Source organism: Pomacea canaliculata, linkage group LG5 (genome assembly GCF_003073045.1).
Source record: "Pomacea canaliculata isolate SZHN2017 linkage group LG5, ASM307304v1, whole genome shotgun sequence".
NCBI classification, from domain to species: domain Eukaryota; kingdom Metazoa; phylum Mollusca; class Gastropoda; order Architaenioglossa; family Ampullariidae; genus Pomacea; species Pomacea canaliculata.
The window spans coordinates 2,847,149-2,859,817 of record NC_037594.1 but is presented as its reverse complement, the minus strand read 5'-3'; the positions used below and the strand labels follow the sequence as shown (position 1 = coordinate 2,859,817).

The 12,669-nt window shown below is 42.6% G+C and overlaps 3 protein-coding genes across 3 annotated transcripts; all 3 read left to right on the top strand.

The window, feature by feature from the left end:
- The first annotated feature begins 464 nt into the window (after positions 1-464).
- LOC112565259 lies at positions 465-4,737 on the top strand. The gene is made up of 7 exons (XM_025240621.1): positions 465-615; positions 1,372-1,549; positions 1,887-1,977; positions 2,814-2,947; positions 3,456-3,537; positions 3,668-3,813; positions 4,187-4,737. Exons 1-7 carry the CDS (start codon positions 600-602, stop codon positions 4,380-4,382), a joined length of 843 nt encoding a protein of 280 aa, XP_025096406.1. The 5' UTR covers positions 465-599; the 3' UTR covers positions 4,383-4,737.
- Positions 4,738-6,214: 1,477 nt separating this feature from the next.
- On the top strand, positions 6,215-8,880 carry LOC112565187. The gene is made up of 3 exons (XM_025240518.1): positions 6,215-6,644; positions 6,832-6,931; positions 7,900-8,880. The coding sequence occupies exons 1-3, from the start codon at positions 6,385-6,387 to the stop codon at positions 7,996-7,998; spliced, it is 459 nt and encodes a 152-aa protein (XP_025096303.1). The 5' UTR covers positions 6,215-6,384; the 3' UTR covers positions 7,999-8,880.
- Positions 8,881-10,741: 1,861 nt separating this feature from the next.
- On the top strand, positions 10,742-12,581 carry LOC112563742. The gene is made up of 3 exons (XM_025238023.1): positions 10,742-10,899; positions 11,245-11,871; positions 12,421-12,581. Exons 2-3 carry the CDS (start codon positions 11,265-11,267, stop codon positions 12,462-12,464), a joined length of 651 nt encoding a protein of 216 aa, XP_025093808.1. The 5' UTR covers positions 10,742-10,899; positions 11,245-11,264; the 3' UTR covers positions 12,465-12,581.
- The last annotated feature ends 88 nt before the right edge of the window (positions 12,582-12,669 follow it).

The window sequence follows — 12,669 nt, the reverse complement described above, 5'->3', positions numbered from 1 at the left end:
AAGACAAAAAAGTAGAAGCTTTAAATATGATTTATATAAACATTGGATTGACTACAACATTTTTTGTAATACGCTGAAGCTCAGTGCGATACTATTGCCCAACATATTGGTGAACATCATTCTCAAGATAACGCGCCTTCAAACAGCACCATACACAGAAGTTTATTTATACACATATATATTTATACACAGATGCCTGATTAGCAAATAATCTACCGTTGGTTGAAGTCAAGATAAATGCATTTCTGATAACCAGACCTGTATCAATCATGACGTCTGTATTGTTGACCTTTTTCTAAGCCTGGTGATGTTTGTAGGTGGGTAGCTCTAGAACGGAATTAAGGGGAAATATCTTGCATTGAGTTTTTAATCATTAAAAAAAATGCACCTTTTAAGTCTAACAAAAAAGGAAAGTAATGCATCTCACCCCACTCAACATTTGTAAGATCTTGACCTTGCCTGTTTTCAAGGCCTCAGGTAGAAAGAGAACTTGTTATCACCACCTCAGCGCAACACGATTTCATTACACTCGATGATAATCAGTGGCCAGCAGCAGTAATTTATCAGTGCAGATAGCAGACACAGCAGACATAACCACAATGACTGGGAGTACAGGTAAGTTTGTACTTGTCTGAATGCCATAAAAACATCAGAAAGCCCACAATTAACCTTGTAATAGCATTGCTGTTTGAAGACAGTGGCAGAAGAACTCGTGTCATCATCTATTTAGTCATAAAGCCTGCATCACACAGTGCGATTGTCCTGGGGAGGGAAGGGCGCCCAAAATAGTTTTATCACAGCTTTAGTGTAAATAACTTAATATGTAACGAATCTCAAGTTTCATATTCTATCAGTAACTGTCAAGAATTTTTCCTTTAATACCGACTATTGACACCATCCTTTATAATCCTCTTCATTTGTTGTCTGCTAAAAAAGTAACTTAATGTTGGTCAAAACTGAACAGCTGCTCACTCTTACCTTAGCCTCTTGCGAAGTTCTCAGCTGTTAGTCTCGGCGAGCCGTAACAAAGACTGGGAATGAACCGGAAGCTTTGTCGTCTAATGCTTCGTTTTAGTAGTTAACTGCAAAAAAGTCGTCTGCCAGAAGTCCAGTAATACAAGTTCGTGGTTTTCCACTGTAGACTGCGAGGTAGAAAGGAGCAGAATGTTCTACTGCCCCTCAAGAGCGTGTTTAGCATGTCTACAGAGGCTACTGGTCATAGATGACCTTTACACAAGGCTGGATGATGATGATGATGATGGAAGAGGTAGATTGACATTATTGAGTGATTGTGCTGATGCTGGTGGAGTAGCTTCTCCACTATGTTGTAAGCTACTGCTGACATGTCAGTGATTTCCTGGCACTGTGTAGCCTGGCGTCTGCTCCTGCTGTCTACCTGTGCCATCCTGCTTTTGGAGGTGAAGGCCGAAGGTGGTGGGGCAGTCCGTGATGTCGAGGGCTGTCGAAAGACTTCGTCATGCACGTGCCAGACGGACGATGGGAGTGAGGTGGACCTGTCGCCTCTGGCCTTCAACAACGGCACTCCCAGGTGACTACGTGTACATGGAATTAATTATCTACCTATTTGTCAAATAGTGTGGTAAATGACAGGAGCGATGACAACGCGATGAGGAGAAAATAGCAGACTATGAAAACCACATCTCACCTGAGGCCGTAGTTATAAAGTCTAGGGGCAACATGGGGACAGGCGACTTGTTCTCACTTCTTAACAGCTGTTCCATGTCCTTAAGGTGTGAATCTGCGGTTGACCTCCTACTTGACAGCAATGCGATGTTTCCTTTCAAACTACTAATTTTGTAAACAAAAAAGAAGATTTTTCACATTAATGTTTTTTCCACCGCATGATGGCTCCTGTCCTGTTGCAGGTACCTTGACATTGCAGACGACACTGGTCTCTACCTGTACTCGTGGAATCCGTGCACAGCCTTCAGTGAGGGAGACTGCCAGGGCGTAGCGGTAGGTCTGCGACTGTCAGTTCTGGTCCTGGAGCTCAACAGGGGCTTATAGGCTTGTAACTCGTACAGCATCTCAGCCATGTAGTCAATCAACCAGTCAAGGATGTAATCAATCAACCAATCAACGATGTAATCAATTAGACAATCAACGATGTAGTCAATCAAACAGTCAAGGAATGGTAACAAATCAGCTAATAAAAGGAATAGTTGATCATGTCTTTGACAAATGTATCACAAGATGAGGGTTCTAACCATATCAGGGTTGACCCATGGCTACTCACCGATGGGTTGATTTGTACACATCCCATAAGCCAGCGCAGGGTAGGTAAAAGCGGAGGAAACATGTCACTCGTTCTCTGTTTACCTACACACTTCACAAAGATGTAGCGCGAGGGAGGAACAGCTTCTACAGAAAGATGTTAGATTGTTGATATAGGTTGTAGGTTAAGGTGAGGCAGTGGATGTTTGTGTTTGTTGTTGTGTATCTATGCTGTTGTGTTCTTTGTCCACTGCTATCTTCTCTTCTATCCATTCTCGTAACGAAGTCACGTGACTCCTACCATATCGGGTGAGGGAGACAGATTGTGCCGGATAGCGAGATTCTTCTTATCCTTTCTTTCTTCTTTCCTTTTATTCTGTAGTGGAGGTACGTTTCCCGGTGCAACAAGTCGAGCGGCCTCCAGACATTTTGGGTGTGGGTATATTGGGTTTGGGGGGAGTCCCAGTCCCGTGAGAAATCAGTGACATTTTGAAAAGTTGTGGTAACATGTTCGAGTCCGTGTTTCATAGACTAACGTGTATTTCATTATATTCATGTTTGTGTTGTGTGTGCAATAGGTGTGTCAGAAAATCTCCTCGTCTCAACTGTACTACTCGCTAGGCCAGCAGAGCACTGCTGACTTCCAGATCACTTCTAGCCGAGGGTTTATGATCAAGTACACCGGCGAGGGGACCCCGTACGTTGCCAACAGGTCAGTTGAGCCAATATACACTTGTCTCCCTTTTCTGAGCCTGGGTAGAGATGGGGAGGAACCCACCCTCTTTGATGATCCCTCAATAACTGCATATAGCATGTTTGAAGCAAGCCTCATCTTCTAAAAATCCTTTTGGTAAAAGTAAAATGTAAATAAAGAATTCGAAGCCTAGAGGTCGCAGGGACTATAAACATGTGGTTCACAGTGTTTAGGGGACAGTATGGGGAGGGTGGGATCTCATCGTGTCTACACCTAACCTTGTGTATATCTGTGAGTCATTAACTAATCAGCCTGCATTACCTAGAGTAATTAATTCTCTTGTCTGAGTCCGCTAGGTGGAGTATAATGAGGATTAGCAAATACCACCTAGAAGAGGTAATTTTAGGAAGAATTGTATTGGCAGAGCTTCATCACGTGACAAATGTGGCCACAGCTCGCAGTCCCTCACAGGTGTGGGGTGTGTAATGTAACGTTTAATGTGATGTAACGGCCTTCTGTCCCTCAGGACCAGTTACATACAACTGCACTGCGACCAGGACGTAGAAGGGATGCTCACTATGGACGGAGAGAATCCCATCGGCGTGTATGTAAGTGTGTGTGTGTGTGTGCGCGCGCGTGCATGTTTGTGTGTGTGTGTATGTTTGTGTAATAGAGAGAGAGAGAGAACGTGCGTGTGCGTGAGTGCACACCTGTAGAGATGTCTCATGTCTGTTGCAGTACTTCACCCTCCGCAGTCGCTACGCATGTCCAAAGGGAGGTCCCATCACAACCGCCACCCCATTCACTTTTCCTCCACCACTAACGGGTGCGACAAAGGGCCCTGACAGTTTCGAGATCGTCATAGACCTGCTGTTCTGTATCTTGTAAGCATCTCTTAACGATTGTCATACTGTCATTAAGTGGAATGAAAAGACTTGCCCGAGAAAGACATAAAAGAATCAGTGTTTTGTGTTCACGGGAGATAATTTCCCACAACCACTAAGTTATTGCTAAATATCCTCTCATTAGTTTAAGGTCACCATCTTAACTAATCGGCCGTGAGCAGCAGACACTGCCAAGATATCAGTAGTCAAGCTTCGCCTTAAATTATACAATTATAAATATAAAATGGAGTTTGTGTAAATCTGTAAATATTCATGGTGCCAGGGTCATGCGCAGCCATGACTAATGGTTACGCCCCCTTGCTAAACAAGCAGCAGTCAGGACTTGAGAGTTTTTGTTGTTTGTTTTTCTCAGAGTGACGGCCGTTGTGGGGGTGGTGGTGCTGCTAATGGTGCTGACAGCCTTGCTGGTCCGCAGGAGTCGGAAGACTGGGCGTGGGTCACGTGACAAGGTAGTTGCCGGTCGGTGCCCACTGCTAGTCCACCACGACTTTCCGGAGGCCGAGTACTTCCAGCAGCCCAGAGACGACGAACCTCTACTCAAAGCCTGAAATATAAAAATACAAATACTCGCCCCTCGACAGGAATGAGATTAGTGTTGTTTGTTCTAAAGTGTATTGCAAATTCTGTCACAAGAGGAGAAGAAAGAAGCAGATGATGATGATGATGATTGATGATTGATCATTGATCATTGATGATGATTTTCTGTCCAAAGGTGTGTTTCAAGTCATGTTACAAAAAGAGAAGGCATGATGAAGAGGATGATGATTGCAGTTAATACTGTAGTAGATGAAATAAAAATTTATAATCCATTGTGTAATTGTTGATACATAATGAACATGAGACCTGATTATGCAAGCCTCTCCGTTATTGCTCATGTAAAATAAAAATGTGACTGCTTCCCCATTCCTGTTCTTTTTTTTTTTATCTCCATCTTTTATTTCCTCAAATTCATCTTTCACTCAGTCCATCGATTGCTTAGTAACATAAACTCCTGCAATATCAGTTTTTGGGAAGAAATTTTTCAGTACAATATAAATTCTTTCATTCCTGATAATTGTTCAGTCTACAGCACAAAGTACCGCGAATCTCTGGTATTTCAGATGCTTGGTGTTTCATAGGGTGTAGGGAGGAGTTGTGGTATCAATGACTTTATACTGGGCTACACACGCACACACTGATATATACACACAGAGATACACAGGCGCGCACGAGCAGGCTAACAAATGCAATGATAAGATGCACAAAGAATGTATCAAGCTTCTGTTGTTGCCACAAATAGCCGGAACACTCGCATTGTCTTGCAAGATCTTGACCTCTAACCCGTGTATTCAAACAAAAACAACCAGTTTGGCGGGTGGGGTCGTGACCCGAAGTGTCCTCAGAAGCACAACGAATGTGCCACGTGGCTCGGGCCCTATGGGCGGACAGAAGATGTAGGTTGCCACAGAAAAACAAAAGGAAACCTGTTCGGGAGAGGGTTCGCACCATGGATGTGTACAAGGTGGACTGCTGTCTGTCTGCCGAGACCAATGCTTAGCCTCTTGCGAAGTTCTCCGCTGTTAGTCTCGGCGAGCCTAAACAAAGAATGTGAATAAACCGGAAGCTTTGTAGTAACATGCCTCGTTTTAGTAGTTAACTGGGAAAAAATCGTCTGTCAGCAGTCCAGTAACACAAGTTCATGATCACATCAAGACTCGAACTTAACCGACACGCTACTTTTGAAACGCTCTGTCCTCTTTGAAGGTTTGTGATGAGATGACTAGGACACTTCCCAGCATGCAGTCTGCTGTTTACTAAGACATTTTTGACATTGTATTTTATTCATTCACTCAATGAGGGGTATGGAGAAATCTCAACTATACACAATCAACAGTTCACGCATACATAAATGTACGTAGATAAAAGTAAACAAAGATAGGAGAGCAAGAGACTGAAAAACATTCATTCATTGTCTTAATCTGCACTGGCAGTGAAGTAAACTGTGGTTAGTCCACTCCATAAACATTATTGTATATCCTTTCTTCTCTCCATCCTGGCGCCGGTCTCACTCAAGGGTGTCTTGAAAGAGGCTCTCAGACAGTGTCACGTGATCAAACACGTAGAAATCAACAAAACCGCTAATATTTTATCCCCTTTATTGATGATATTCTAAACTGTTCACAGTTTAATTAACTTAAAAGATTTTGGTCATCCAGCTAACACATTGAGATAAGATAACATTTTATTTATACCAGAGGCCAACTCGGGGCAGTTCGATAGTGTAATGACGCTTTGGCTGACTGTTGACATCTGCGGATACGCCTATGAAGACAAAGGGAGATAATTTGTGGATACGCCTATGAAGACAAAGGGAGATAATTAGCATAAAGGGGCGGCAAGTAACCGTCTATTTAAAAGAAGGCGCAGACCCTGGAGTGGATCCGAACCAGCTTATAGACTCGACCTTAGTTTCTATTTGGAACGACCAACAGAAGAATCTAAGAATGCGTCTGTTTGTCTGCTTTGCCGCTTCTCTGGGTGCATGGAGCATCGTTGGGGTGCTCAGTAGCGATGCTACAACGGACAACAGTATCTCCCAAGATGGCTTCGCAACTAACATCTCCTCCATCACGACAGCGCAATCGTCTTATCCCACTCCTCCATCACAGACAGGAGAAACATCTTCTTCTGTTGTTCCATCACAGACAGGACAAACATCTTCTTCTGTTGTTCCATCACAAACAGGACAAACATCTAATTCTACTGCTTCAACGCAGACAGGACAAACATCTAAATCTTCGCCGTCCTCACGCAGTCATAGCATCACACAGGTCTGACCTCGAATTGAAAAATGAAATATTTAGTAGCACCTTTGGTTTAAAGGAAAGCAAAACTTTCGGTTTGACATTTATAACATAAAAAATGAGTTGATTTGATGAAATTATACAGAGTCTCATCTCCTATACACGTGAATTGTTCTGAAGGAAAGATTGCTTTGGAAATTAATATGTTTTTCAGGGAGAGACCACCGGTGCTACATCATCAGCTAGAAATGCAACCTCCTCATCCACCGGCAAACGCCATCAGTCACAACTCCAGCCTCTTCAAACAAACTGAGGTGAGCGAGTGAACATGGAGTTTACATGTGACAGGTTGACAAGCATTTGAACTACAAGTCATGATGGTCTGAAGACATCAGAAAATGACATTTTGAACAACCTGAGAAAGAGAGAGAGAGATACAAGAACAGAGAATACAGCAACAGAAGTGAGAATGAAATAGAAATGCAGAAATTTTTAATGACATCGCAAAGAGACACAGGGATGAAAGTCCAGAAGACAACATCCAAAATACTGGATAATAATTGCAGATTATAATTTTGCAGGTCTGTCTGTCTGTTTGTCTGTTTGTTTGTCTGTCTTCGGCTCACTACAAGGCATCAAACATCTGCATAATTCTGTTTGTCGTTTGGTGTTGTAGTAGATGACACATGCCATCATCAGTTGTCGCTTGTCATGCTGTTGCTTCTCGATGTCCCTTGTACTATCAGCAGTTCTCACTTGTTACTTGACCTGCCTCCTCTTGTAGATAACACTTGTACTAGAATTATTTCTTAATGCCACTTGTCCTGATAATACTTCTCTATGCCACTTGTACTATCATCAGTTCTCAATGTCATCAGTTCTACCATCACTTGTCACTTGTCATGGCTTCTCTTGTCGATGTCACTCGCACTGTCATCACCTTTCGACATCAGTTTTCATGGCATTGCTTCTAGATGTCACCTAGTCATCCTTCCTACACACTACCTGTCTTCCCCACCCTGCAGGTGCCTTCGCTATTAGCGACTTTCTATTGACTCTGTATGTCTTTCTGATATGTTAAGATAGTTATATTATGCATTCTTTAAATAAACAGTGTTTATTTTTGTAGGAATGTGCACTCCTTTAGAAAAGGGAAGTAACAGAATTTTAAAAGATACAACATGCGCGCGCGCACACACACACACACGCTTGGTACCCGCATCACAGCTTCAACCACCATCATTCTATCAGACGATTAACACTCAGAGAATGTCTGTTGTAGTGTTTCAGCCACCATTGTCCTGGTCTGTCTCCTGGTGTCAGCGGCGTAGACAACACAGAGCCAAGCTTGGCATCAAGGCAGCTGTTTGGCCATCAGTGAATACCTCTCACCCAGCTGTCTGGACATCAGTACCTCACCCAGCTGTCTGACCATCAGTACCTCCAATACATCTCACCCAGGTGACCGTCAGGAAGGCATGTGGAAATGACGCTGATATGGCTGACCCCTATGTCACCTCACCGGTAGTCTGGTCTTGATTGACAATAATCTGTAATACTCTATATTATATAATAATCTTTATCAACCTGATATAATCAAACTGTCCTACAGACAGAAGCTGAAGGCAGTCGTTCAAGGGTTAAAAACGAAAGTACAGCGTGATCAAGAGATTTCGTGAATATGTTGTATTATTTGGTTGAACACAACGACAATATCTTAAGAATTATTTTCTTATTGATATTCTCTTATTTTTGCTAAATCACGTTCCCCATGATTTTAAACAAGATAATATAGTGATTGACCATCTCTGAATATAGTTTTCATTCCTTCTCTTCGTGATAGTTTCTAATGTCAATGGGGGGAATACAGAAGGACAAAAAAATTAATATCACATAATTCACATCCCGTCCATTCTTCTATGTTGTCTACACATTTATAAAGCATCTTATTTTCTTCTTTCTTCTAAAGCTTGTACAAAGTGGGTTTAACTGGCGATGATATGTTTAAATGTGAATTAATCCTGTTCCGGATGGAATGTGTGTGTGAGAGAGTGAGAGAGGGGGTGTGGCGAGAGATGAAAAGACAAAACACATTGTTTATTGTTTACTTGCGGAGTAATTTGCATACAATGAGTTGCTGTTTGATAATCTTATTGTCGTCCCTCGTTGTTCTCTCTCGTCGCTGTCACGGACATTGTTTGCTTCGTGGCCAGCAGTGCACCTCTCTACAACTTGTAAAATAAAGACTAAGAAGCTCACTGTCCATCTAGCCTTCCTTCCTTCATTAAACCCTTTGTATGAGACTGAATATGAAGCTATAATCCATAATAAGTGCCTCTCAGATCGATGAAAAAATGGTGTTTTTTTTTTTTTTTTTTGTCTCTCTCTCTCTCTTTCTGTTTATCCTGGAACCCGAGTTGTAGAAATTCATTTCTTTATTTCTCCTTTCTGTCCATTCTTTCTTCATGTTTAATCACATGACTTGTTACCTCGTTCTGACTCTACTGTGCTGGCCTTGTGATTGATGATGTGTGCACAAACTGGAACATTAACCCTTGACCTATCTGATTACATGGGGTCACTAAAACTCACTTTCTAAACCGTCGGGACGCGATTAAGATACACTTCAACATGAACACTTGTCAAGGACACCTGGCAGTGAGATATATTCCTGGATACCCTGACAATGAAACGTCAGTGCACCCATAGATACAGATACGGACACGAACACGGGTACATAGACATGTCAATGGGTATGTAGCGACAGTGAAGAGTGTGGGTACATTATCACGTGGACAGATGGAGATATTCAGTGTTGTCCATAGGAATGGGAATCCCATGGGAAACGTGCCATGGGATGGGATGGGACAGCACACATTTGTATTTCCCATGGTAGTCGATACTTGATATTGTAAAATAAATTTACGCTGAAATTTGCATTGTCAGACTTTTTAATCACAGGAAAAATACTTTTTTATTCCAGTTTCATTATGCCATGACTTTGTTAGCATGTGTGCAATGTGCAGTGTTGTCCATAGGAATGTTATTACCATGGGAATCCCATGGGAAACGTCCCATGGGATTGGATGGGATGGGACAGGCATAAATTGCCATGGGATGGGATGGGATGGGATAGAAAATATGTCCCATGGACAACCCTGGAGATATTCATCATTAGAGCAGTTCATAATCTGATACCAGAGTGGAACTTGTTTACTCATATCAAGATATACCCCAGGAGTCGAGAGTAATCATAATCTGTATTTTTTATTTTTTGTGACCTTCGTTGATACGAAACTGCAGAGTTGTCGACTGTACCTGTACACAACGAGAGTTCTCGTACACGCGACTTGGTGACCTCTCACCTCAAGTTATTGCTCAAGATTGTGTGTGTGCGCGCTTGCTGTCAGAGCTCAACGTTAACTACAATCAATAAAAAAACAAAAAAACAAAACAAAACCGCAGAACATTTCGTTGTAACTACATTTATATGTTCCTTACCAGCTTTAGTGTATATAGATATAAATGTGTACGTGCGTGTATATCTGTACGTGCACGAGCGCTCGTTGTCGTAAAGGACAGGCTTCTGTGTAAGAAAACGATATCGCCCCCTACACCCTCCCAAATATTCACCTGGCAGGTGATTTTATCAGTGCGCGACCTCATCAAGTCCCTGACGTTCTCGCGAGCAGCGAGTCTACGACGTGACGTTCACGTGACTTGCTTCCAACGCCGCCGATAATCAGTTCCGTTAATCTCGTGTCTCTCGTGAAGGAAAACGAACGCACAGCACAACTCAAACATGTTTAACCATTTTTCTGTTAGTGTTCCGAGTTCATTTACTCGTGCTAAAGACTAAATCCACTTGCACAAAAAAGTCAGACCGATGGTCTTTCTGGATAACTAAGGACAAGTCTCATTTAAAATGCTTTTTATTATGATGACATGAACACAAATTTGGAATTTTTTAAAAAAATTATTTAATTAAATTATGCTAATTTTCGATGAGTGAAACAATGACTTATCCGTTGAAAAGTATCATTTGTTTTTATTTTGCTTATCTGTTTTACAGTGCAACAAAACATAACGGGTTAACATTCAACACAAATAGGACCTAGTCCTGGCGATCAGTCGAACAAACAAGTGTACCAATGCTTACAGATTAATCAATCTTCTAACTGGGGTTAGCCGCCCACTTAAGATTAATAGGCAAAGTAGTTCCATTCAGCCTTCGACGAAGGAGCACGCGGTCAGATTTCCAGCAAACCTTCAAGACAAGGCTGTGAGTTTGAATATGTGAACAATATTCATCCATAATAACATTTATCTTTTCCTTCTTGTTGAGCTAGTTTTCCGTTTATTATTGATCCTAGTGTGATAAACATCTGCCAGTCAATGTAACTTTTTCGGAGCGGACGACTGTTCTGCTACCAATGCCGACTGAACTCTCAAGTTCTTCTACAGTCACCTTGTAGATGAACCGTTAGCGGACATTGTTGTGGTGCAAGTGACGGATAACCGAGTGAATTACTCAAATTACTATAATGTACTGTTACGACAGCTAACAAACGAAAACTTGTTTCCACCTTTACTAACGTTTGCGAGGCATGATGTTGCATTTTCCCAGGTAAGCACCATCGTGACGTCATGCCACAGGCGACCAATCGCCAGCTGGTGCGGGACATGAACAACACGCCGGTGGGGCGCGGCACGGTGTACAACGAGATGCTGAAGATCAGCGCCACCACACGCGAGCGCGCGCGCAAAGCCAACGAAGGGGAGCAACTGCGCCTGGACAAAGTGGCTCGCTTGCTGGAGCGGCACCAGCGCGTGACGGATCACGTGACAGCTCGCGTGCAGGAGCGCGTGCAGCAGGGTCTGAAGGAGATGCGGGCATTTCAGCACGTGCTGCAAGACCGCTACAGCGTGCGTCACTTCCGCACCCTGCAGCCCTCGCCAGTGCGCATGTCCAACCGGAGGCGGAAGCTGGAGACAATGTTTTACCACTCCGGGTTCTCGCAAAAGGCCATGCAGCCGGAAATTAAACGACAGATGAAGAAGGAAGATCCAGAGTATCTGCGCCGTAAGTTCAAGGCACAGATTCTAGCGAGAAGTCGACAGGAAGTGGTGCGTCTGGTAGCTCGCAACACCATGTTGTCGAGGACACTGACAGCGCCCCTGTCTCCGGGTCAGAACCTACAGGAATCGACCTCTGCAACAGCGTTGACTCCTGCACCCACACAACATCTAGAAGGTATTACGATCGAGAAAACTGGTCACAGACCGAAGATTTGTTAAGCCATATTGTAAGAAAAAAGTACAGACAAGAAAAGCAAAACCGAAAGTGACAACCTCGAGCTAGGAAATTAAAATCCCAACCACCATTGAACTTTGTCGGCGAGTTTATTAATGATTAAAGGTGTTCTTGAATAATATTGTCACTAATTTGCAGTTTTAATTTTTGCACAATTTTCGTTTCCTTTCCATTCTCTCATTCAGTGATCTGGCAAAACAGCCACAGAATGCTAAAAATATGTGGGCTGAATAGTCAACTATATGGACCTCATATATTTTTGGTGGTACTAATATCTTCTCAGTAATCTCTGGTGTTAGGTGTGATGTTCATGGATGGACGCCACACTCAGTCTGGATTAGGTCAAAGTTTTGATGCACGCTGGGCTACATGGCATGTCTGTGCACACTGTAGTAAATCTGCTTTACACAGAATGTTAGCATGAAATAATTTATTTTTTACAGAAGTTTATAGAAAACATTTTATATTGAAAACAAAATGCATTTGCAGAATTTGAGCAACATCTGCCACAGCGCGTGTGCATGCAAAAGTAAACGAGACTGGTATCTGCTTTAGCGATGGCACCAGCTGAATCATGTGACCTCAACAGTTCCCACTGTAACTATTTCAAAATATCTTGTGTGATATACATTGATGCAATAGCGCACAGCTTTCATTTCACTTACAACATGTTTAAGTTATCAGTGTTCTGTTACCTAAGTTCTAGCAAGTTTTTGTTTTTTCACCTTTGCCGTTTTA

What these genes read in the sequence shown, in the direction of transcription:
- LOC112563742 (XM_025238023.1), top strand. Translation starts at nt 11,265, where the DNA reads ATGCCACAGGCGACCAATCGCCAGCTGGTGCGGGACATGAACAACACG. An exon ending in ACCCACACAACATCTAGAAG is followed by an intron (nt 11,872 to 12,420) that starts GTATTACGATCG and finishes ATGCATTTGCAG; the next exon opens with AATTTGAGCAACATCTGCCA.
- LOC112565187 (XM_025240518.1), top strand. Translation starts at nt 6,385, where the DNA reads ATGCTACAACGGACAACAGTATCTCCCAAGATGGCTTCGCAACTAACA. An exon ending in GCAGTCATAGCATCACACAG is followed by an intron (nt 6,645 to 6,831) that starts GTCTGACCTCGA and finishes TATGTTTTTCAG; the next exon opens with GGAGAGACCACCGGTGCTAC. An exon ending in GCCTCTTCAAACAAACTGAG is followed by an intron (nt 6,932 to 7,899) that starts GTGAGCGAGTGA and finishes TGTCTGTTGTAG; the next exon opens with TGTTTCAGCCACCATTGTCC.
- LOC112565259 (XM_025240621.1), top strand. An exon ending in GAGACTGCCAGGGCGTAGCG is followed by an intron (nt 1,978 to 2,813) that starts GTAGGTCTGCGA and finishes TGTGTGCAATAG; the next exon opens with GTGTGTCAGAAAATCTCCTC. An exon ending in ACCCCGTACGTTGCCAACAG is followed by an intron (nt 2,948 to 3,455) that starts GTCAGTTGAGCC and finishes TCTGTCCCTCAG; the next exon opens with GACCAGTTACATACAACTGC.